Source organism: Stenella coeruleoalba (genome assembly GCF_951394435.1).
Source record: "Stenella coeruleoalba genome assembly, chromosome: 7".
Lineage (NCBI taxonomy): Eukaryota > Metazoa > Chordata > Mammalia > Artiodactyla > Delphinidae > Stenella > Stenella coeruleoalba.
Genome location: NC_137153.1, coordinates 20,828,984 through 20,854,895, shown reverse-complemented (window position 1 = coordinate 20,854,895; position 25,912 = coordinate 20,828,984). Strand labels below are relative to the sequence as shown.

The window sequence follows — 25,912 nt, the reverse complement described above, 5'->3', positions numbered from 1 at the left end:
CAGAGCAGTCAAAGAGATACTTTTAAAGAATGAATCAGATCATTCACTCTGCCTCTTAAAACCTTCCCGTGGCTTCCTGTTATGCCGTGAATTAAACTCAAACCCCATCTTGAAGCCTTGAGTGCCCTCCCCTCCCTATTCTCAGCTCGCCATCTCCTGCTGTTTTCTGGGCACGCGGGCCTTCTTCCTGCTGCATCCTCCTTCCATCTCAGGGCCTTTGCTCTTATTCCGGCTTGTTCTTGCAGAATGCCTTCCTCCCCCAGTATCTTCCCTTAACTACCACTTTCTGTTTCAGTTCCAACTCAGATGTTACTCCTGACAGAGCGCTGTCCTGACTCAAGTAAAGCAGCACTGTTATTACTAAATCACACTCTTTTTTTGCAGTACGCGGGATCACCCCTTTTTTTTTTTTTTTTGCCACACTCCTTTTTTACCTTCTCAGTGGCACCTCTTGTACCTGAAACTATATTAATATGTTTTCAGAGTTTCACTCTAGAATGTAATTTCCCCCTGTATCCTGAGCCCCTTGAATAGTTTCTGGTATGTGGAAAGAATGTTGACTGACCGATATAATTCCTAAGACAAAAGCATCAAAAATGCAGTACGTTTTTGAATGCTTCCTTTACTTTTTGTATATGAACATTGTTCTCTTTCTCCGTCAGGAAACAGAGAAACAACAATTTTTAAAATAAATTTATTTATTTATTTATTTTTGGCTGTGTTGGGTCTTTGTTTCTGTGCGAGGGCTTTTTCTCTAGTTGCAGCGAGCCGGGGCCACTCTTCATCGCGGTGCGCGGGCCTCTCTTGTTGAGGAGCACAGGCTCCAGACGTGTAGGCTCAGTAGTTGTGTCTCACGGGTCTAGTTGCTCCGCGGCATGTGGGATCCTCCCAGACCAGGGCTCGAACCCGTGTCCCCTGCATTAGCAGGCAGATTCTCAACCACTGCACCACCAGGGAAGCCCAGAAACAATTTTGACTGGGGAACCTTTAATTTGTTTAAAGCAGTATTTCAAAATGCTCCAAATTCCTAGCACATTAAACCTAACCCTCCCGTGTTCAAATATAAGTACAAAAAATGTACATTCTACGTAAATTGTATGACTTTGGGATAAACCCTTTCTTTCTCTATATCTCAGTTAGGTAAGAGTTGACCACCAGCTTTTTATAAACGTTATGTGCCGTTTATGTCGTAAAGGTTTATATCATCAATGATATTTGAATTTTAAATGTTGTGTTATTATGCAACAGAGTTTGCTTTATGAAGGTATTTAACTGGGAATAGAATCCAGTGTGTGAGCAGATTCACCATCAAACATGGCTTCAAGATTTTAACTGATTTTTCTCCATATGATATTCTAAAGGGAGGTAATTTTTTTACTTTACTTTCGCCTCTTAGCATAATTTTTTTAATTGGTATAAGCTCCAAATCAGTGGAAATATGTTAGTCTAAATAATAAAGGGGGAAAAAAATCCTAGAGAACCTAACCAGTAATTTATTTTACAGGTGGCAGAACTATTAAATTGTATATTGCTTACACTTGTCTGGCACTTCTGTCCCTGCTAATACCAATTTAATTTGACCACTCTTTGGTTGAAATCCTGTTAGCAGGGTTTCCAGAGAGCTCCTGTGCTTAGACCATTTTTTTAACTATTTGACTTTGTAGTTTCAGTGAATGGCTAGCTTTTAGCTCTAAGGAAGTAAGCTCCCATGACATCAGGAAGATTTAGCTGGGGGGTGCCAGAGGGGAGAGGGTATATGTGGGTGGGTGTCAAAGCTACTTCAGAACATCTGTATATTGTTCTGGCCCCTAGGGAGAGGGTGTGTCTGGATGGAAATGAATAGAGACTAGGTTGGATGGAACTAGTTATGCTGAGACCTACATGTGACAAAGGTGCCATGCAGATCATTTTCTAAGGATATTTTTGGAAAACTTTGGTAAAATTTCCAAATAGACAAGTTCTTCCTATCCCTTCTTCCTTAGCCCTGTCTCCAGGATTTGATGCTTTCTTGTGATCTCCGTATAGTCTGTCTCTCTCTCTCTCTCTTTTTTTCTTTTGTTGTTCTTATTGGGTAAACTCTTTGCTAACTGTACAGACATAAAATTCTTACTGCTGATTTTAATTTTTATTTTGTATACAATTTTTAAAGGTTACACTCCATTTAGTTATTACAAAATATTGGCTATATTCCCTGTTTTGTTCAATACATCCTTGTAACGTGTCTTACATCCAATAGTTTGTACCTCCTATTCCCCCACCCTATATTGCCGCACCCCAGCCCTGTAACAGCTAGTTTGTTCTCTATATCTGTGAGTCTGTTTCTTTTGTGTTAGACATTCACTAGTTTATTGTGTTTTTTAGATTCCACATATAAGTGATATTATACAGTATTTGTCTTTCTCTGTCTGACTTATTTCACTTAGCATAATGCCCTCCAAGTCCATCTTTGTTGCTGCAAATGGCAAAATGTCATTCTTTTTTATGGCTGAGTAGTATTCCATTGTATACATATACCACATCTTCTTTATCTGTTGATGGGCACTTAGGTTGCTTCCATATCTTGGCAATTATAAATAGTGCTGCTATGAACACTGGGGGTGCATGTATCTTTTCGAATTAGTGTTTTTGTTTTTTTCAGGTGTATATCCAGGAGTAGAATTGCTGGGTCATATGGTAGTTCTATTTTTAGTTTTTTGAGAAACCTCCATACTGTTCTCCACAGCAGCTGCATCAATTCACATTCCCATCAACAGTGTACGAGGGTTCCCTTTTCTCCACATCCTCGCCAATGTTTGTTATTTGTGGTCTTTTTTTTTTCTTTTTTCTTTTTTTTTGCGGTACGCGGGCCTCTCACTGTTGTGGCCTCTCCCGCTGTGGAGCACAGGCTCCGGACGCGCAGGCTCAGCGGCCATGGCTCACGGGCCCAGCCGCTCCGCGGCATGTGGGATCTTCCCGGACCGGGGCACGAACCCGAGTCCCCTGCATGGACTCTCAACCACTGCGCCACCAGGGAAGCCCTGTGATCTTTTTTTTTTTTTTTTTTTTTGGCCACGCCATAGGGCATGCAGGACCTTAGTTCCCAAATCAGGGATTGAACCCGCACCCCCTGTGTTGGAAGTCCAGGGTCTTAACCACTGGATCACCAGGGAAGTCCCTATTTGTGGTCTTTTTGGTGATAGCATCCTGACAGTTGTGAGGTGATATCTCATTGTGGTTTTGATTTGCATTTCCCTGATGACTAGCGACATTGAGCATCTTTTCATGTGCCTACTGGCCATCTGCATTTCTTCTTTGGAAAAATGTCTGTTCAGTTCTTCTGCCCATTTTTTAAGGGATTAATATCCAACATACGTAAACAACTCGTACAGCTCAACATCCATATAGTCTCTTAAACTGGCCTCTCAAACATTTTGTGTGGAACCTCTTTCCCTTTCACATTTGATTCGCTGAGGCGATCTCAGGTTATGGACTCTCAGTTATAAAAGAGCGTCCTTAAGCACCCCTCCCCCCCACCCCCAGAAAGAATCCTTTTAAAGATTGTCAAGCCCTCAAATAATTGGGATGTGTTTTGTCTGGCTGCCCTTTTAAAGTGCTTTCTATCTCCTCCAGATTTCTCCTGTCTGGTCCATGGGCTTGTCAGTATCAGTACTGGCCAGCCTATAGCTCCACATTTATACTTCCCATGTAGCTATTGCTCTTTGCTCAGATTAAGGAGGAGAGAGGAGAAACGAAGACGATGGCTGTACACCGAATATTCAGACTAAGAGTGTGTCGTTCACGGGAGGAGAGGCTCTGCTCTATTAACTTATTACCTCTGCTCTTTGAAAAGCCTATCTTTGGTTTGATTTATAATGTCCTCTGTGCTTCTGTATTTTAACAGGGCAGCCCTGTTTTGTATCGAAATGTTCATTCTTTAAGAGAACAAATATCTGCCTTCCAGTCAGCTTTTCACTCCATAAAGGAAAACGCGAAAATGACTGACTGTCCTGAACTCTCAGAGACGGAAGGAGAGTTCAAGATCACAGGCTCAAGTGAGTAGAAAGAAGGGCTTTAGTATTTATTCAGACCATGCTCAGTATAAAGATTTAGTTCTACAGTCTTTTCTGAGTAGAGCTGTATTTTTCAATAGGGCCTACCATTTAAAATTTGGGACATTTCACACAAAAATCTGGATTTCTGGTTTCTCTTGAAAAAATATAGTATCAAGCACTCCTGAGCCTACGTCTTACATATCCACGTGGCCACAATTAAGGGCTAAGTGTTATAATGTCGAAGCCAGTGGGCTCATTTCATCTTTAGAATAGGGCACATGGTAGATTTGAGTGCACAAACCTTGATTTTTTAGAGGATTATTATTAAGTTTGGCAAGCATTTAAATGAATACCAGACTCCCAACTCTGATATTATAAACAGATATGTTCAGCCTGACATCTTAATAGCCTGCCATATTCTTTACCATAACTTTTAGATTGTAATTTATTTGGTAATTTTTTTGTCACTTTTGATTTTCCAATTGCAAAGCATTTCAAACACCAGAACTAGACAAAATCTTGGTCTTGCTGTAACCACCATAACCCTAAGGTTCCAAATGGTTTTGTGTGCTTTCTTGAACTATCTTCAAGTACATTTCAACACCTCCTTGGGTGCAGGGCGTTGTTACTCAAGACAAATCCAGTTCATCTACCTCTGCAGTACATGACCTGCTCCGATGTACTCATTTGTATTTGTCATTTGTAACTTACCTATTTTTCAGTTTTTATCTGAGCTTTTAAATATTTTATTTACATCATTACTAAAGTTCTGTAGACAATTAAATTCCCTTTTTGTACCTAGGAAGAACTGTGGCTGTATTTTTCATAAAATCATACACGGTCAAAGTAGAACCAATATTAGAACATAACCACATTCTTTAAAATGTTCAAAAGAAAAGGTTTCATTCTAAACTTAAAAATAGAATGAGATACTATATCAAAATTGCAAATGTATCTTGGCGTATCTTTGTACATTTTAAAGTCTGAAAAAAGTCAATTCTAATAATTAAATTTTTATCTTTTTAGCAGTCATGGTCTTTTACTTTTCAGTTAGATTTCCCTTTTGGAATAAAAAATGTACTACTGGAGTTTTCATTGATAAAGTATTTAGGCTCAAGCATTAAATTTTACTAAACTTAGGATGTACACAATTTTCAAATGATGCTGTAAAATAAAATATTGAAGGCCTGTGTTGTTTTGTTTTTATTTTGTCTTGTGTACCTAGCCAAAAAGGAAAGTCTTGGTGAATGTCAACAGTGTGAGTTCCCTGCAAACTTGTCATCCAAGCGACAGAGAATATCCTCTCCGAGCAGCTCTGATGGAAACCTAACTGATGCCTTTGGTCTCCAGATACACAATGTTGCTGCTTTTCCCAATACAGATAGGCAGTGTGCTGTTGAAACTTCCGCAAATCTCTCTGAGGTAATTCACTTACTGGAAACATAGGAAAATGAAGCTTTGGATTTCTGGCTAGTCACTTTTAGGACTGACTGTCAAGGCCCTTTTGCAATTATAGTACTTATGTATATTGTATTGTGGTATTTTAGCTGGGTTTTAAATTGTGTGTGTGTGTGTGTGTGTGTGTGTGTGTGTGAAAGAGAGAGAGAGAAATTTCCTCCTTGCTAAATTTTTTTTGTGGTTGGTTGGCTTATTGGTTATTAGAGACAGTTTTGATTAACATGCTGCTTTTGATATGAAAAAGACTTTATGAAAAGATGAAGCCCTCTGGTCTTCTATTATTTGAGGTATTGTTGTAGATACCAATGGTCCAATGGTGAGAAAGTCACAGTCCTGCCCTTGAACAGCTTTTTGTCTGCTGGGGGAGACAGACATATGAGCACCTAATTTACACAGAACTGGTAAATGAGGCAAGGATGATACTTGGGCTCTACCCCTCAGGTCTGGAGGTCTGCCTTGCTGCCCCTCACTGGTTTAATACCGGCTGGAAAGCATGGTGCCCTTTAGCAATTTCTCCCTTGCTCTCCCCACTGCGTTCAAGTAGCTGTAGGGATTTTTTTGTTCCTTATAACTACCTAGAGGCTGTCAACATCATCAAAAGATGATAACCAACGTGAACTAAATAATACTGTTAAGTGACCTCCCTGGCGGTCCAGTGGTTAAGACTCCTCGCTTCCACTGCAGGGCGCTCTTGTTCGATCCCTAGTTGGGGAACTAAGATCCCACGTGCTGCACGGAGCGGCCAAAAAAAATGTATATAATAATAATAATAATCATACTGTTGAGGACCCTTGACCTTCACACAAATGTAAACGGGGATCTAGTTCTCGCACGACCCTTAGTTCTGGTTTGATACAGCAGGTTTCTGTTTTTTTAGTGAGAGAAGACACCTAATACTGGTAGAGTGGAAGCTTTTTTCCTGCACCTTCTCTGTCATGTAGATCCAGTACATGTCCTGTTGACCTTATCTGGACTGGCTTAATAAATGCTTGATGGTCATTAAGGTTGACCATCAGGGCCCCCGTGGGTTTCATGTATATCTCAGAGTCGCTTATAATCTCCACTCCCTCTGCTCTATTCTAGTAGATATGGAATCATCATCTGACAATAATTTTTCCTATCAGAACCTCCATTAATTTTTGGCCATACACCATGATTTACAAGTGGTTTTTACATTAATATGAGTGTCTTTTTCTATCCTGGCCATTGATGGTTTTCCTTTTCTAGCTATTGATACCTTCTGTTGTTTGATTAGTCATTATATTTTTCTTTATTTTGAGAATTTCCTCTTTAAAGAAAGCGTTGGCTGGTCCGAATGCAGTGGTGTTTACAATTAATTGATCACAGCCAGTTACAGATTTCTTTGTTCCTTCTTCACTCCCACTGCTTCACTTGACTAACCTTAAAAAAAAAAAAAAAAAAAAGAGAGGAAAAAAAAGAAAGCAGTTAACATAGTTTTCTAGACTTCAAACAGTAAGACAGCAAAAATGTGTCCTATAAACGTTTCCTAGAGAACTGAAAATTGTTGGGTAGGATGTTTGGAGGTTCCTAATATAGGATTCCTATATACTTCCTTAAGAATTAACTAGATAATGAAGGCGATGGATTGATTGATTTAATATCAAATTTCCAGATAATCTATAATGCTTACTCAAATCTTTATAAAAATATCAGTAATCCTATAAGTAATAAAATTTAATACTTCTTTACTCTTATTTTTCTCCAAGAAATCTTCTGAATCTGGTTTAAATCTACAGTCTGGATGTTTAGCTGGAGAGTATCCTCTACTTTCAGAACTCACAGAGGCTTCAAGTGGTAAGTATTTCATTTTTCCTTAGTACATGTGCCCATTCACCCATTGAAATGTTTGTTCAATAGACATTTATGCTTGGTTTACCTATGTGCTAACATTTGGGAAAACTAAAACTGTTCCTTACATTTTAGGAGCTCATGGTATATTAGAAATGTTTTAGAATTCTTGTTACGTGAGAGATGACATTTTCTTTTTTGAATTACTACCAATAAGAACTAGTGAAATATTTCCAAGCTGATAGAATGTATTATAAAGGATGGGATTATACCAATAGCTCATGCAGCTCAATATCAAAAAAAACAACAACCCTATCAAAAAATGTGTAGAAGACCTAAATAGACAGTTCTCCAAAGAAGACATACAGATGGCCAGTAGGTACATGAAAAGATGTTCAACATCGCTAATTAGTAGAGAAATGCAAATCAAAACTACAATGAGGGCTTCCCTGGTGGCACAGTGGTTGAGAGTCCGCCTGCCGATGCAGGGGCCACGGGTTCGTGCCCCGGTCCGGGAAGATCCCACATGCCGCGGAGCGGCTAGACCCGTGAGCCATGGCCGCTGAGCCTGCACATCCGGAGCCTGTGCTCCGCAACGGGAGAGGCCACGACAGTGAGAGGCCCGCGTACCGCAAAAAAAAAAAAAAACTACAATGAGGTATCACCTCACACCAGTCAGAATGGCCGTCATCAAAAAGTTTACAAACAATAAATGCTGGAGAGGGTATGGATAAAAGGGAACCCTCCTACATTGTTGGTGGGAATGTAAATTGGTGCAACTATGGAGAACAGTATGGAGGTTCCTTAAAAAACAAAAAATAGAGCTACCATGTGATCCAGCAGTTGCACTCCTGGACATGTATCCAGAAAACACAAAAACTGTAATTTGAAAAGATTCAGGCACCCCAGTGTTCATAGCAGCACTATTTATAATAGCCAAGACATGGAAGCAACCTCAATGTCCATCAACAGATGAATAGATAAAGACATGGTATATGTATACAATGAAATATTACTCAACCATAAAAAAGAATGAAATAGGGCTTCCCTGGTGGCGCAGTGGTTGAGAGTCCGCCGGCCGAGGCAGGGGACATGGATTCGTGCCCCGGTCCAGGAAGATCCCACATGCCACGGAGCAGCTGGGCCCGTGAGCCATGGCTGCTGAGCCTGCGCGTCCGGAGCCTGTGCTCCACAACGGGAGAGGCCACAACAGTGAGAGGCCCGCGTACTGCAAAAAAAAAAAAGAATGAAATAATGCCATTTGCAGCAACATGGATGGACCTAGAGATTATCATAAAGTCAGAAAGAGAAAGACAAATACCATGTAATATCACTTATATGTGGAATCTAAAAAACTGATACAAATGAACTTATTAACAAAAACGAAAGATTCACAGTCATAGAAAACAAATGTATGGTTACCAAAGTGTAAAGGGGTGGGGGGAGGGATAAATTAGGAGCTTGGGATTAACAGATACGCAGTACTATATATAAAATAGATAAACAACAGGGTCCTACTGTATAGCACAGGGAACTATATTCAATAGAAAAAGAAAGAATAGGATCTCTAAACATTTAACAAGTATATTTTGTTAGAGAAAACACTACACATGATTTTTTTGGTTTTTAAGTGTGTGAAAAGGGACCAGCATTCAATATGTTTGTATTGAATGAAAGTCACCATAAGGTATTAGGTTTACTTTCAACATACCTGTGTCTTTATCTTTAAGTAAAACTCTTGTATATGTATAGCTGGCCCTTGCTTTTTTGTCAATCCTGAGAATTTCTGCCTTTTAATGGACATATTTGGTGCATTAACCTTTCAAGTCATTATTGAAATGGTTTTATTTAAATCTGCCATTAAAAAAAATTTTATCCACACGGCTTGCAGAATCTTTGTTCCCTGACCAGGGATTGAACCCACTCCCTCAGCAGTGAAAGTGTGAAGTCCTAACCACTGGACCACCAGAGAATCCCCTAAATCTGCCATTTCTTTCACGTATTTTCTGTTCTATTTTTTGTTTTCCCTCCTCTCGTCTATTGGGCTTATTTGAAATTTTAGAAATCTATTTATCCATTACCTTCTAAACTATACCTCATTGCATCTTTTGGTTTTTTTTGTTTTAATGGTTACTGTAAGGACTGTGGTATATACATCCTTAGATTTTCACAGCCTTCTTAGAGCTAATATTGTACAACTTCAGGTGAAATACAGAAACTTTACAAACTGTACAGATCTACTACCTCTCCTCCCACCCATGTCTTTTATGGTCCTTTTACACTATAGATGTCATCTATACTATATTTATATTCATTTTAAACCCCACAAGATAAGGTTTTTTTGGTTTAAACAACCATGTGTATTGGGAAATATGTGTATATTGGAAATAGCCTCTTATAGTTACCTAGATAGGTACCATTTCTGGTGCTTTTCATTCCTTGCTGAAGATCTAAGTTTCTGTCTGGTATCATTTCCTTTCAACCCGAAAAAGAACTTCCTTCAGCATTTCTTGTGGTGCACATCTGCTCTGACTTCTTAATTTTAATCATGCGATGGATGGATGGATAGATGGGGCAGAGAGCAGGGTTATGAGTTTGTTACCTGGATGAAATGGGATGCTTTTGCCTTCAGCAATTCTTACCAATTCTCTTGCTTTACTCTCATGCGACTTTGTCTTAGGAGTGACATATTCTTTGACAGTGGTTATAGAATGTATGAAGTATGGTCGTTAAAAACTGTCATCATACCTAACACCTCCCTGTACACTCTGTCTTCTTGGGAACATCACAACAAGGGCCAACGTATCCCATTTTAACACCCCTCTAGGCCCTAAGCAGGAACATTGTATAAGACAGGAAAAGACAAATCTCCCATAGGCGGTAGGGCCTTGATTAAAGGAGTCTAGTGCTGGTTCCAGTGTTTTATTTTAAGCTGGTTATCTGGTGGCACCCCAGAGGTTATTATATCTCAGACGGTGCACCTTTAGGAAGAGGGAAGAGGTCTTATAAAGTGGGATACTTCAAAAACACACACACACATAGAAAAAGAGCTCAGATTTCTGGCTACCAGAGGCCGGGGAAGGGGGAAGGGTGAATTGGAGGAAGGCAGGTAAAAGGTAAAGACTTCCAGTTATAAAATAAATAAGTACTAGGGATGTCATGTACAACATGATAAATACAATGAACACTGCTGTATGGTATATGTGAAAGCTGTTAAGAGAGCAAATCCTGGGCTTCCCTGGTGGCACAGTGGTTGAGAGTCGGCCTGCCGATGCGGGGGACGCGGGTTCGTGCCCCGGTCCGGGAAGATCCCACATGCCGTGGAGCAGCTAGGCCCGTGAGCCATGGCCGCTGAGCCTGCACGTCCGGAGCCTGTGCTCCGCAACGGGAGAGGCCACAGCAGTGAGAGGCCCGCGTACCGCAAAAAAAAAAAAAAAAAAGAGAGAGAGCAAATCCTAGGAGTTCTCATCACAAGGGAAAATTGTTTTCTATTTCATGTTGTATCTGTATGAGGTGGTGGATGTTCACTAGGTTGACTGTGGTCATCACTTCGTGGTACGTGGAAGTCAGATCATTATGCTGCACACCTTGTATCAATAAAACTGGAGGGAAGAAAAATAACCCCTCTAAATACTGACGCCTATAAAAAAAAAAACCTGTTACCCTTCAAACAGAAACAACAAAAAAAGAATAAATAAAATGCAAGTCACACTATGTCACTCCCCTCAGAATCTCTCCCTGGCCTCCCAGCATACTTAGGATAGAATCCAGTCCATCCACTTCCTACTAGGCCGCACCTGACCTGGTCCTTAGCCTTGACTCTGAGCTTGTGGCTTAGCTGTCTTCTTGCTGGCTCTGTTCCAGTCACTCTGGCCTTGCCCCACCTCTTATACGCCAGGGGCACTCCTGTCACTGGTCTTTGCACTTGGCTTTGAGCGTATGTATAATCTTCCCTAGACACACGTGCGGCTCGCTTCCTCACTGTGTTCAGGTGCCTGCTCAGCAGGCTGTCCTTGACCTCACCTCCACCCCTCCCATACCCTAACCCTATCTCTGCATTATTCTCCTTAATGGCATGGGTTACCGCTTGTTATTATATGTACATTTCTTTAATTTTTATATTAAGATGCCTGTAGATTCACATGCAGGTGTAAGAATGAATCCATAGGAAGAAAGCCTGTCCACCCTTCCCCCAGTTTCCCCAGTGGTAACATCTTGCATAACTGTAATACAGTGCGCGACCAGGAAATCAACACTGGTACAATCCACTGACCTCTTTGGTCAGATTTCACCAGTGTTGCGTGTACACGTTTGTGTGTATATTTGGTTCCATGATTTTATCACAGGTGTAGACTCACATAACCACACTACAGTCAAGATATATCGCAGTCCCATCACACGGTCCCTCACGCTACCCTTTTACACGGGCACAGCTACCTCCTTCCCTCTGTGCCCCCCAGTTACTATATTTTATGTTGTCTGTTTGTCCTCTGAGGCCATGGGGGCTTTATCTGTGGTGTTTATATCTCTCGCAAAGTGCCTGTCACACCTTAAGCGCCCAGTATATATTTGTTAAATGTCAATCATCAGGCAATGCTCTCTTGTGAGAATTTGCAGGGGGGAGCCTTGCCTTGCTTGGGGGCACATACAACATGTTCATTTTTTTATCTGATAGTCGTTCTCCTCAGCATTCTGTCCTTTCCCTCCCAGTACCCTTGCGTGCTGAAAATGCCTCTGACTCCACCAATAAAATCAGTCATGATTCGTTGTCTGGCTCAAGTTAGTTTCATGGTGCAGACCATAGGTGTCGTGAGCGGAAGCAGAGTAACAGTTACTAGTTGAGCCCTGGGGGCCTTCTTAGATTTCCGTGGAGCCAAGACACCTTACTCACTGTTGCCCTCAGTGGTCAGATTTGAAATAAAATCTGTGGCCAGTGCCGCTTCTCTTTGTTTTATGTCTCCAAGTGAAATCCCAGATGCTACTCCTCAAGCAGGATATCTTAGGGTTGAATTTCTGAAAAGGTTGTTATTCCTTTTGTAAATACTTACTACTTTTGTTGTAGAACAGACTGACTCAGATGTCTGCCACCTCTCATGTTTACACCTCTGTGTTGAAGGAATCCAGGTCGCTGACTCTGTAGAGGGCAAAAGATCCAGCGATGCGGTTTCAGTTGACAAATTTACAGAAGTGAGTACAGACATGGCTCCTGAAGCCAGGTCACTGGTTACTCCACTGTGCCAGAGGGACATTCCATCCTCTGAGACCTTTGTACTTCGTTCTGTGCTGAAGAAACCTTCTGCAAAGCTGTGTCTAGACAGCCTGCAGGTCAGTATAGAGCTACATTTCCTAAAGCAAGTTGAATAAAAATTCATTTTGGTTCAAGGAAATACCTCTGAAATGTTATGTAATACTGACCTAACAGGAAATGTCTTTTTTTTTTTTTAACTCAGTTTGGAATATAGTATGTTGAATTTAATATAGGTAGACCATATTTTGTAAGAGTTTCGTAAGTTATTAATGTGTGAGTTTGTTAATTATTTCCACCAAAAATGTCTGCTTTTCAAGATACCTCTTACAGGCGAGCATCTTTAAGTTGAGCTAGTATGAGAAGAGAGTAGGTTGATGGGAGCTAGCTGGCATTTATTGAGTACTTCCAGTGAAGGTTCTGGAATATATGATGTACGTGCAGCAGCAGTATCCAAGAAAGGTATTAGCCCCATTTTACATAAACTCAGGCTTGAAGTTGTTAAATGAACCCAGACGAATCTGATGTTAAACATCCATGACAGGCTGTAAACACTCTGAGAGGTTGAGAGGACGGCTCTGGGGTCACAGTGCCCGGTTTCATTCGCTGACGCTGAAGTTTAAGAACTAGGTAGATTAGTTAACCTTTTTGTACCCTGGTTTCCTTATCTATAAAAGGACAATATTAGTAACTTCCTTACAGGGTAATTTGCGCATGAAGTAGGATAATAATGTGCAGTTAGCACCAGTGCCTGGCAAATGAGAATTACACATTTTGTTGTTGTTGTTGTTCTTGACCATACAGCTATACCTATAAATCTGTCTTTAAAGCCAAAGTGAACTAGACTACCTTCTATCTACATGGATATATGGTCAGTTGTTATTTTTAAATGTTTTAACAATTTTTCTGGTTAAAGAGCTTGATTTGGGTTTCTATACAGCACTGCTCATTTTTATCTTTTATTTGTTTTATCTTCTCCTCAAAGAAGAGACTTAGCGTCTTAATGATCTGTGTAACTCTTATCAATTAACAGTGTTAATGTAGCAGAAACATCAAGTCCTGCCACTAAAATCATATGAAGACTTTCACAACTAATGGTCTTCTTGCTCAGCTGCCCAAAGCTTGCAAGTGTATTCTGTTTGAGTTGTTGGATAACTTTCATGGTAATAATGAAAAGTAAATCTAAACGTTAACATGAACTTTGTGGTATAAGTTCACTTATTTCACAAATACAGATGTGAGCATTTTCCTGGTTGGGAAAATGAAGCTGAGTCTCAGGAGATGCTTGATGAAGGAGGTTTGTTTAGGGCAGGACTGTTTCTTAGAGAAGGGGCTGCTCTTGGGATGGGTGTGCTGGAGAAAATGACCAGCTCTAGAGAACAAGGGCTGGTCAGGGCTTAGGATGAGACGGGACAAACAGATGGTGATTTGGAGGTGCCTCTCAGCCACCCACAGCCCCGGCTTTCGCCCAGTTTGCTCCAGTGGCCCTGTGTTTGGGCTTGCCCCTCCTGTTCTTCAGGATTCACATTGTCCTTTCCTCACCAGCTTGCTTACTCTATAATCTTCTGGAGAAGCACAGAAGGACAAATGCTACTTTCTTTGCTTGTTCTAACTCAGGAATATAGTATCGTAGACTGGAGATTTATACACTTATAAAAGGTGTGGTTCCCATGTCTAAAAGACAAAACACCCTATTATGCCATGTACATATTTGTTTTTTTCTTGTTGTAGTGGAATTCTTATACTTTAGACCATTTATATAGTCTATCTTGTTTGACACCATCCAGAGTACACTGTAATTCTGGCCATTCACATTTTCCTTCAAGTCACTTGCCAGGTCAAGAATGAGGGAATGAATTTAGCCCACATTGTGGATTTCTGTTCTTTAATTTTGGCCTGAAACTATTTACTAAAGTATTATGATAGCTAAGGAACCCAGTTTTTCGTTGTGGCTAATATCGTGACATTTTAAGTCAGATCAACTATGAAAGTAAAGATAATCTGCAGTACTATGTAGTATCTACCCTTGGCAGGAAGAAAATTTGAAGTTGTTGTTCTTAATGTCTGTGTGTATGTATTTATATATGTAAAATTATTCATCAGTGTTTATTTTATTTAGGAACACCATGACAACCTCTGTGATGGTGGGACTCATCCAAGCTTAATCTTAAATCTTGCAAACTGTTGCAAAGAACGAAAAGCAGGTAAGAAATTCAGATTTATTTTGAAGCCTGAAGATATCATTTGCTTGTTATGAAAAAAACCTGAGGTAGTATGTAGTATTTTCAATGATCTACTAACGCCTGATGCTTCTGAAATTACATGGGAATGAAGAAGAGTTGGGAGGGATGGACCCTCTGTTGAAGTTTCAGAATTGGTTCCACCCATGTCATCTATCCCTTTTTGCTTAATGTGAAACTTGTAAGGAAATTGATGTTCAATTTTGTAATCTTTTAAGACAGGCATGCAGAATTTACTTTAAAATCCATGACCATATTTTAATTAGAAATATTGCTTATCTTTTCCACTTTAAACTTTTTTTCTGTACAAACTATGTTTTGTGTTATACAAATAGCCAGATGCAATCATGTGAAAAGATTCTAGGATATGTCTTTTAGATAAGAAATGTAGTTTAGTTTTTAAATATATTCCCATTTATTATCTAATAGAAGGTCAAGAAAATTGTACAGTACCAGACTCTCTAAATGTGAGGAAGAGGAAGAGAGTTACTTTCGGAGAGGACCTAAGCCCTGAAGTGTTTGATGAATCTTTGCCAGCAAACACTCCGTTGCGTAAAGGAGAAACACCGGTTCGTAAAAAGGATTTAAGTACCCTCAGTCCCCTGCTACTTGAACAGTCCCCAGCTCCTGAGGGGTTACTTCAACCAAATTTTGATGACAAGGGAGAGAATCTTGTAAGTGTGAAAAGTGTGGAACAATCTTGTTTACATTTTCATCAGACCTCACCTATTTTGCATGAGCAATAATTGTGCTTTGATATCATGAGATGGACTGAGCAATGTGTCATGGTACAAATTAATGCATTTTCTAGCTAGGTGATTACCAGTTTTCTCCTATTAAAAACAATACTTCCATGACTCCTTGTACATAGCGTATTTTCTGAAACCTAACTGCTATTGATTGTAAGATGTGCCATTGTTTTATCTATCACTAAGAAAAAAGGCTGAAAGTTAAACTGTGATACACACCATGTACTCAGATTTCAGAGGTGTTAAAATGTTGAAAGAGCAGCAATCTTAGGATTGATATATTATAAGTATAAATTGTTCTTCCTCCTAAGATGAATTTCTGCAGGTGGGATTACTGGATTAAGGAATATGAACATTTTTTGAACTTCTTGATACATACTGCTAAATTATTCAGAAAGTATGTACTAATTTGAACTCACAGCACTATAAATGATCTAATTTATTATACCTTTGTAAACCCTGGGTTTTAATGGTACTTTTTTTAAAAATAGCTTAATAGGAGAAAAAGATGACTGGAAAATATTGTTTGTTAGTGAGGTTTGAACATTTTCACATGTTTATAGGCTATTTGAATTTCTTGAGAACTGCCTATTAGTTTTACTTACCCATTTTTATATTGGGGCCATCATTCAATCTCTCTCTTGCTGTTATACTTTGAAATAAGAATATTCTGCTTTTGGCCAAGATGGAATAAGAGGGACCTAATTTACATTGCCATGAGAAACAACTAAAAAGCCAGAGAAAAAGATATGAAACAGTGGTTCACCGGCATTGACTGTCTGGAAGCACAGACAGTAATCTCTGAGGCAGGTAACAAATGAGGTAAGCCTTACGAGAGCCCCAACTTACTGCCTGGGCTGAATTTCCAGGCTGCAGCACAGGGAGGGGATACCTTGGTGGAGCCTGGCAGTCTCCATGAGTTGAGAAGATGGATTTGGGGTCTGGAAAAGTGAAGGAAGCTGGAGTTCACGGGGTAAAATACCAGAGAGAAGAGACCTGCAGAGAGAGAGAATTCTGGAGATCTGCAAAGGGTCTCGTCAAGTCTCTAGCTGAGTGCTGGTCAACACATCTTTGTGAGTAAACTGCCCCAGGCCAGGGAGGAACTGCCCAAATGGAGCAGAGGGAAATGCCTAGAGCTCACACAGGGCAGGAATTGTGTTCCCACCAACTCATGTAGAAAAACCTTGTAATTCAGAGGGTGTCAGGTACTCAGAAGAGTATTGCTTCATTAGTGGAGCAGAATTAAACTAAAAGCCTGGCAAAGCCTAAAAGCAAGTCTTGAAAGGATCTAACTTATACCCATGTAACTGCGTTGCATAATGAACCTCAAGAATATCAAAACAGCTTTTGGCAGCTGTGAAGGTGGGGAGATCCCAGGGAGGCCAAGGCATCAGATCTCATTGTCCTCCCAGCCCTTCAACCCTCCTCTGAAGGCCCTCAATAAAATGGTTTTATCCTTCCCACCAAACCAAAACAAAACAATCTAGCAACAAATAATGTTAAACTCAAAATGTCTGGCATTCAATTAAAAATTAATACTTGTGTAGGAAAAGATGCCCCATAATGAAGAGAAAAATCAGTCAATAGAAATAGACTCAGAAATGACACATATGATAGAATTTCTAGAGAGACATTGAAAGAGTTATTTTAACTATATTTCATATATGTTCAAGAATGTGAGAAAGGATTGAGCTTCTTAAGAACATGGAAGATAAAGAAAAGACCCAAATCAAACTCTGTACATTATAATCTCCAGGAATAAAAATATGTTGGATGAGATTAATAGCGTATTAGAGACTGCAAGAGAAAAGATTAGTGAATTCGAAGATGTAGCGATAGAAATTATTCTCAATGACACACAGGAAAAAGACTGAACAAGAATGAGCAGACAATTCGTGATCTGGGACAACTTCAGGTGGTATAAAGTGCTTGTAATTAGGGTTCCCAAAGGAGAGGAGAGATTGGAAGGAACAGGAAAAAAATATTTGCAAAATAATGGCTGAAAAATGTCCAAATTTGATAGAATTATTAACCCACTGATCCTAAAGTTCAACATATTCCCAGCACAAGAAACATAAAGAAAAATACACAAAGCTTAAAATCAACAATGAATGGCCTAAAAGGAGCCAGAGAGAAAAAGACATGTGACATAAGAAGAACAAATATAAGAGGCAGCAGATTTCTGGTTGGAAACTATGCGAGCGAGCCAGAAGGCAGTGCAGCAACATCTTTTAAAGATGTATTTAACTACTTGGAGCAAAAAACCAAAAATAACCTGTCAAACTAGAATTCTCTATCTAGTGAGACCATCTTTCAAAAGAAAAGGTGGAAATAAAGGCTTTTTCAGACATAACAAAAGTTGAAGTAATTCATTACCATAACAGGTTGGCATTAGATGAAGTGTTGAAAAGGAAGCCCTTTAGTCAGAAGGAAAATAGTTCTGCAGGAAAATCTGCGTCTACACAGAGGAATGAAGAGCACTGAAAATGCTAAGTATGTGGGCAAATGTAACAGACTTCTTTTTAATTAGTCTCCATAAAGGATAATTATTCAAAGCAGGAGTAACAACAATATTTTGTTTGGTTTATAACCTAGGTAAGTAAAATATACAACCAAATTAACATGGCATAAAGGTTGGGAGGGGTTCTTAGGCTATAAACAAAGTGGAATAAGTTAAAAGATGTGTGCTGTAAACCCTAAGCCACTATAAAGTAACAAAAGATGTGTGGGATGCAGGTAAAGCAGTGCTTAGAGGAAAATTTCTAAAAATTAATGCCTGTATTTGAAAATAATAGAGGTCTCCAATTAATGATCTCAGCTTCCACTTTAAGAAACTAGAAAAAGAAAAGCAAATTGAAACCAAACTAAGAAGAGGAAAGGAAGTAATAAAGATAAGTGTAGAAATCAATGAAATAGAAAACAGAAAAACAATAGAGACAAATCATTGAAATCAGAAGGTTTTGCTGCAGAAAATAATAGTAAACTTCTAATCAGACTGTTCAGGACAAAAGGAGAGGATACTCATTAGCAATATACGGAATAAGGGAGGTGACATAATTACATATCTTAATAATACTAAAAGGATCATAAAAGAATATTATGAACAACTTTATTTTATGCCAATAAATTCAACAACTTAAGCTACGTTCCTTGAAAGACACAAGCTATCAATCTCACTCAAGAAGAAATAGGTGGTCTCGTTAGCTCTATATCAACTAAGGAAATTTAAATTGTAACCTTCTCACAAAGAAAACTGCATGTGCAGATGATTTTACTAATGAATTCTACCAAACATTTAAGGAAGATACAATACTAATTCTGCATACATTCTTCCAAACAAATTGAGTTGGGAATGCTTCCCAACTCATCAATGTCAGCAGTAGCCTGATACCATAATCAGACATTATGAGAGAAGAAAACTACAGTCCAGTATCCTCACAAACATACTAACATACTAACTAAAAAGAGAATAAATACATTATGACCAAGTGAGATTTTACCCCCAAAATGCAAGGTTGGTTTATTTGAAAGCCAGTCTGCAGAGTTCACCATATTAACAGAGTAAAACAGAAAAACTCTATGGTCATCTCAGCAGATGGAGAAAAAGCATCTGACAAAATCCAGCATTCATTTCAGATTAAAAACTCTGAGCAAATTGGTGAGAAAAAATAATTTTTTCAACCTGACAGATCTTATCTATGAAAAATTAACAGCTACCATTATACTGGCTGGGGGAAAGAAAAGATTTGACATCTGCATTTATATTTACCCTTAAGGTCTCCTGAATAATACTGTAATGTTTGGTTGTGTTTATTAATGAATTTTCTTACTTTACTGGCGTTAGGATATGGGATTTTAAATAAGCCAAAAAGTAACTTATTAGTGGATCATCATGACTACTTTCACTTTTTAAAAATTATTTTTATATTTTTAATTGTTATTTTGGTGGGTTGTAGTTAGTAAGCATGGTTTCCTTAAATATGATTGGTAAATATTATAAAACATTTATTTTTCTATCCAGTATCTTATTTTTGCTCTTTTTTTGGTTAATCTTTTATTTCCCATCTTTATGCTTATTACAGTTCCTCCTACAAAAATAAGTACATATTGTTTTCTTATGGGCACATTATTTCTATGTCCACTGGATTTAAAGATATCTAATTTCTACTTTTTTCTTTGTTTAGGAAAACATAGAACCTCTTCAGGTATCATTTGCAGGTCTCAGTCCTCTTAGTAAGTCTTCAATCTCTGAGACTCTTTCAGGTAGTAACTTTGGCTTATCTAAAAATCATAAATGTCATTTTAAATATGTGTATATATGAAAATCACCTTATTTTAAAATTTTTATTTTTATTATGATCGTACTTGATTTTTCAAAAACTCAAATCGTGTAGAAAAGCTTACAAGAAGTCTCTTATCCATCCCTTTCCATACCAAGTCCATACTTTATAATCACCCACATTTAACTTCCTCTGATGGGTAGCCGCATTTTTCAAGTCACTGCAAGTAGTGGAGTTGCCCTCTCAACACTTAAGGATTGACAGTAGGCTCCTTTTCAGGTTGCACAATTGAAATGATATGAATCCTAAGCGTCATTTTTGATTACACAAAATTGTTCATCAACATCAACATGGCATTTTGTGCATATGTACTTTCTGAGGTCTCTAGTTTTTTTTATGATCATGACAAGGCAACAAAGATCTCTCTGTGCTTTCCTGACAAACCAGGACTTGGCCAGCAAATGTCACGGGCAAAGCACTTGCAATGGAACCATTATTCACGTCTCTCCCCTGGTCGAAATCCTTTAATGGATCACCAACACATCTTGTTGGCTCTAGGACACAAACCAAGCTCATTAGCACAGAATCCAAGACATGGAGTGTTAAGTTAGAGCTAAATTGGAAGTATAGCCTATCATCTTCCAAAGCTTATGCTCTTTGACAGGTTATACTGCCTTTTATTTATACCGTTCAAAGTGACCAAATTAAAATTTTTTGAACTTTGTGAAATTAAAGTATTTTCATGTTTTTAAAAATGTTTTTGAAATCTCAAAATTTATTTCTCCTGGTAATATGTTCAGATATGGTAGGGTACTAAAAGCAAAATTGGTATCCAAAAGAGCATCCAGTGTGTCCAATAGATGATGGGTCTTACAGCTTTTTGTTAGCTACCCTAATTTTGCTGTGTCTTGCTCATCAGGCACTGATACCTTTGCCTCTTCAAATAACCACGAGAAAATAGCCTCCTGTAAAGTTGGTAGAGCAACGCGGACCTCTAACAGAAGAAGTGTAAGTGTTTGTATTTGGCACAATGTATCTGTTTTTAAATCTTGCACTAGATTTTTCTCTGTTTTCACGATCAAATGCTTTATCAGTTAAATCTTGGTTTAATCAATGTGTTAAGAACTAATACCATATCTACCTATCATGTAAGCCAGGATAATGCTGTTTTCCTGATTTGATTTTAATTAATTCTGTTAGAAGAAAAATACAATAAACGAGGTGCTTTCAGAGTGTGTGTTCTTGTGGAAGGTAGTCTATTTAGAAAGTTTATTTGGGATCTGTGTGGTTTTATGAGTTATATCCAAGTGCAAAGTGGAGAAGAGTTGCATGTTTTTTTTTAATTTTTAAATTTAATTTTACTTTTTTATACAGCAGGTTCTTATTAGTTATCTATTTTATACATATTAGTGTATATATGTCAATCCCAATCTCCCAATTCATCCCAACCCCCTCCACCACCACCCACCAGCTTTCCCCCCTTGATGTCCATACATTTGTTCTCCAGAGTCACGTATTAACAGTCAGAAAGTGCCATAAATATAACTTTTTCAAAAACTACCTTGAGTTGTCTTCAGTGTGAGCATAACTCCCATCGAATGCATGTCTTTTGCGATTTTATTAAATTAGATGAACTTGGATTTTTATCTATAGCATCACAGCGCATAAACATATAGCATACTGATATTTTTTTCACTGATACTGTTGATGGTAAACCCAGAAGTCAAACTTAGATAATCTGACGGTTCATGATTTTTCCCCCTATAACCCATCAGTAGTTAGGTGCTACATTGTAGATGTTCAATAAATATTTGATGAATGAATAAGACAGTGATTCTTTTTTATTTTTTATTTTCAAAAATTTTATTGAACTATAGTTGATTTACAATGTGCAGCAAAGTGGTTCAGTTATATATATGTATATTTTTTTCATATTCTTTTCCATTATGGTTGATCTCAGGATATTGAATATAGTTGCCTGTGCTATACAGTAGGACCTTGTTGTTTATCCATCCTATATATAATAGTTTGCACCTAAAACAACGATTCTTAAGTTGTTTTTTTCTCTTCCATAAAATAGTAGGACAGAGTGCATATGCTTCTGGGTCAAAGTTTGATCAGAAATCAGAAATTACTATTTCCCTCTTTTGAATGTGACTTGGTTAAAATACTTCTAATGGAATTTGTGAATTAAGCGGAAATGGGATGTAAAATGGTAGAATCCGCAGGGAAGGGAAAAGAAATGTGAGAGACACTCATGAAAATGTAACTGACTGTTTTATGGTAGCCCTGCTTTTAATTTTCTTTATAGCAGTTGATCAGTTTTTCAGAAGAGAGTGTTTGCAACTTATTTAATACAGAAGCTCAGCCTTATAAAGAAAAGAAAATTAATAGGAGGAAGTCTCAAGAAAGCAATCGCGCAGACAGAGCACTTCCTAGAAAGAATCAGGTGAGTGTGTGTTTAAAGATGTAATAAAGAGTAGAAGTGGTGCATTTCTTTGTTGTATGGTTAGGAAAACCCAGAAACAAAATTTTTCCTAGTTGGCCTTGGACCAAGAGTATTAAAATCATCTTATCATAGAATCGAAAGGGCCATAAGAGATTATATACTCAATTATGAATTACCCGAGGGCCATTTTTGCATTTTCTTCATTGGGTTACATACACCCAGCACAGGGAATCATGGGCACTCAAATGTGGAATTGATTCTTATCTTCGAATCTGATCTAATCTAACCTCACCCTCTTTGGGGAATCCTCTGATTTCTTAGGGATGCATGTGCCATCTGCCTCTTGTTTGACTTTGCTACTGCCAGTGGCTGGTTGGATGTTCTCCCCGTATTGCAGGAAGAATTTAGAAACTAGCTCTGTCTTCCTCCACACTCAGAGGCCTGTGCCGGCTCATGACGTCACCGCCTCTTTGTGGATAGCAGATCTAGCACCTTGACCCAGGTCCTGGTGTTGCCCTCCGCTTCACTGAGCTGGACCGTCCCCTGCCATACCCTACAGCTTGTTGGTATCCAAGACCTTCCCAGTTTTAATAATACACATTTATGTGTCCCCCCACTCTCCGACCCCCCACTCTCCGACCCCAGCCTCCTATCCATCCAGTGTTCTCATGCCATCTTACTCATGCCTCTTCTAGTATTAACTCTTCAGCTTTCAGAGATCCTTTAACTTCCTGTGTTTCCTTATTCATCCTAAGCTGTCTTCAGCTGTTTTCAACACTCTTGTCCATTATCTTGGGTCTTCATCCCTTTCATTCTGCTCCCACCCTGGATTAATGCACCATTATCCCCTTTCCCATCCAACACTGTTGCTGGAGAGACCCACAGAGGCTGCTACAGAGTCACTGTTTCAGATACTATTAGAAGTCAGGCCTCTTTTGCCACCAGTTTGCCACTTCACTTTCATTATTTTTCCAAGGCATTTAATAACCTCGTGACTAAAATCCAGCGCATCCTTAGAGGTCTTGTTCACAGCATTTGACATAACTGAGAATTGTCCTATGTGGTCTCTGTTAAAGATTTGTTTTCTTCTGCCCATTCCTAAATGTTTATGTTACCCAGAGTTCTACTCTCTGTCTTTAGAAATGGCTTTATTTTCTGGGTGGTTTCATATGCAGCACGGTTGACGACTCCCAAATCTTTCCCATCTGTTAACATAGGTTCAACTACCTACTAGGCATCTTTTCTTAGACCACCCTGCAGACATCTCAAAACTCAACATTTCCAAAACCAAACTCACCCATTTCACCCCAGCACACACACACCCAAAACAGCAAATTTCCCTCCTGATTCATGAACCAAAAAGTGTTGCCTCACTTGGTTTAAACACTGCACAAACATCCCCAAGTCGGCAGAGCTGGAAGAAACCGGATGTTGTCCTGGTTCAGTTTCTTCTTTAGGTCACACACTCCTTTGAAAGATCCTCTTGCTGAAAAAAAATACACATCAGTTGAAAATATGCATACGTCTTAGATCATGGCATTAGAGACTGGGTTCCTTCCTGCTCTCTACAAAACACTGTTACGAAGAAGGTCCACCTACTTCTTCACATGAAACTAATAGCCAGAAAGTTCAAGAAGGGTTGACCATTAAGTTTTGCCCCAACCCCTCCCAGGACCCTACTGAGCCAAAATAATTGATGTAATAGAAGGAATAGGCTTAGAATAGCGATGAGAAGAGGAAGGGGGTGAGGAGGGGTATTCAGCAACCGACAACAGCCTTCAGTGAATTTCTGGAAGACAAGCAGATGGGAGCGGGTTGACAGATAAAAGAGGGGGAAAGGTTTACAGCCCAGAATGTGCTGGGGGGGAGGGAGAGCCAGCCTGCTTATGGGAATCCCGAGGAACTCTGGGCCCAGTATTGGCAGGTCCAGTGGTGCTGAGAGTGAGAAGTGGTAGTGGAAACGGATTAATTGAAGTCCTGTATGTGAAACAATTTGGGCCGGTTTGCCCCGCACTCCCTCTCCCATCCTGAAGCTCAGAACAGGGGTTGTCACCTGAATGTTCTCATTCTGGCATTTGGAAGGTCCCACAGTCTGGACAGCCAGCTCGTTTCCCTAAAGCAAAGCCTGCGGTTGACCCTGTCCATCTGCCCTGCCCTGTGTTGCACAGAGTTCCTGGTAGAATTCCCATGCAAGAAAGAGGCTGAGCTGGAAAGCAGAGGAAACCCATTACCAGTTTAGCCAGTATCTTCTTAAGTTAAGAGTCAGATAACTGAGTAGAACCAAGAGCGTCAAAGACCAATGTTAGTAAGTTTGAAAAACTGACCCCCAGAGAGAAAGGTTATTCAGAAAATGGAAAGAAACTTCGTGAAAGTAAATATTCTGATATATTCATATTTCAGAAAATATTATCTGCAGAAAACTAAGAAGCAGGGGATGCTATGAAAAAGGAGCAGAGAAAGAAAGGTTTGTAAAAATATATAAAACTTGGTAGTTGGACTAGAGAATAAAGTTAAGGAAAGTTAAGGGAGGACACGAGAATGATAGACTAGTAAGAACAGACATGGAAGACCAATCTAGGAGACTTTGTTGGAGTCTCAGAATGAGAAAATGGAATGGAAGGAAGTTATCAGAATAAAAGGGAGCGTTTCCCAGAGCTGAAGAAAAGAGTCTTCAAGTTAAAAGGTCCTACTGAATTCCTAGGACCAAGAGAAAAGACCACAACTTCGACATGTCAGTGTGAAACTGAACAATAAGGATAATGAGAACAGTGGACTTTTCCTACCAGGAAACAAGGATCAGAGTGGTATCAAGTTTGACAGCAGTCTGAACACTGAAAGAGAATTCAACAGGACATTTAAAGCTTTGAAAGAAACTTAATTTAAGCCCAATATTCTGTATCCAGCCAAATTCAATTACTGTGAAAGACACTCAAGAGATGTGTTTTTTGGTTTTTTGGTTTTTTAATATTACTGGAGGGAGATACACTCTAGCAAAATGAGGAAGTAAGCTTGAGAATCCAGGACACAGTGGGTCTAATAGCACAGGAGAGGAGTGCCGTAGAAATCTCTGATTATAGCTGTTCAGTCAGCCTAGAAGAGCAATCAGGCCAAATTTGAGCAAGAGACGGGTGCTCCAGGGAGGAGGTCTCTGGAGGGAAAAACAAAAAGACCTATGATTGAGCAAATGGAAGATGTGCCATATGAGAAGAAAAAGAGGGGCTTCCCTGGTGGTCCAGTGGCTAAGACTCCATGCTCCCAGTGCAGGGGGCCCGGGTTCGATCCCTGCTCAGGGAACTAGATCCCACGTGCTGCAACTAAGAGTTTGAATGCCGCAACTAAAGATCCTGCACGCGGCAGTGAAGATCCCACGTGCTGCAGCTAAGACCCGACACAGCCTAATTAATTAATTAATTAATTTTTTTTAAAAAAAAGGAGATAAAGAAAGGTCATTCTATACCATTCCAAAGAAAAGTCTGAATGCAAGAGTTTTGGAGCGAATATGAAGCAAACTTTAGTAAGTGTGATTTCAAGCAACAATGGGGTGTAAGGAAAAGGATATTTTGTAGTATTAGGAATCATGTACAGGAGGCGCCAGAGGAAAGAGAAGGAATCAGAGCTCTGTCCTGTAAGCACTATGGCTGTTTTTAAAAT

General features: G+C 39.2%; 1 protein-coding gene across 8 annotated transcripts in view; it reads left to right on the top strand.

Moving 5' to 3' along the window:
• Window positions 1-25,912, top strand: part of CDCA2 (cell division cycle associated 2) — a 52,236-nt gene that overhangs the window by 11,481 nt on the left and 14,843 nt on the right. For 5 of the 8 annotated variants that reach the window (XM_079925915.1, XM_079925911.1, XM_079925908.1 and 2 more), the window contains 9 exons: window positions 3,881-4,031; window positions 5,257-5,453; window positions 7,217-7,304; window positions 12,415-12,623; window positions 14,663-14,747; window positions 15,213-15,457; window positions 19,717-19,795; window positions 20,732-20,820; window positions 22,124-22,261. In XM_079925915.1, the coding sequence (XP_079782041.1) occupies window positions 3,881-4,031; window positions 5,257-5,453; window positions 7,217-7,304; window positions 12,415-12,623; window positions 14,663-14,747; window positions 15,213-15,457; window positions 19,717-19,795; window positions 20,732-20,820; window positions 22,124-22,261 (1,281 nt within the window). The remainder of the gene's footprint in view (window positions 1-3,880; window positions 4,032-5,256; window positions 5,454-7,216; window positions 7,305-12,414; window positions 12,624-14,662; window positions 14,748-15,212; window positions 15,458-19,716; window positions 19,796-20,731; window positions 20,821-22,123; window positions 22,262-25,912) is intronic. The other 3 variants (XM_079925914.1, XM_079925913.1, XM_079925912.1) reach the window with 3 other exon arrangements.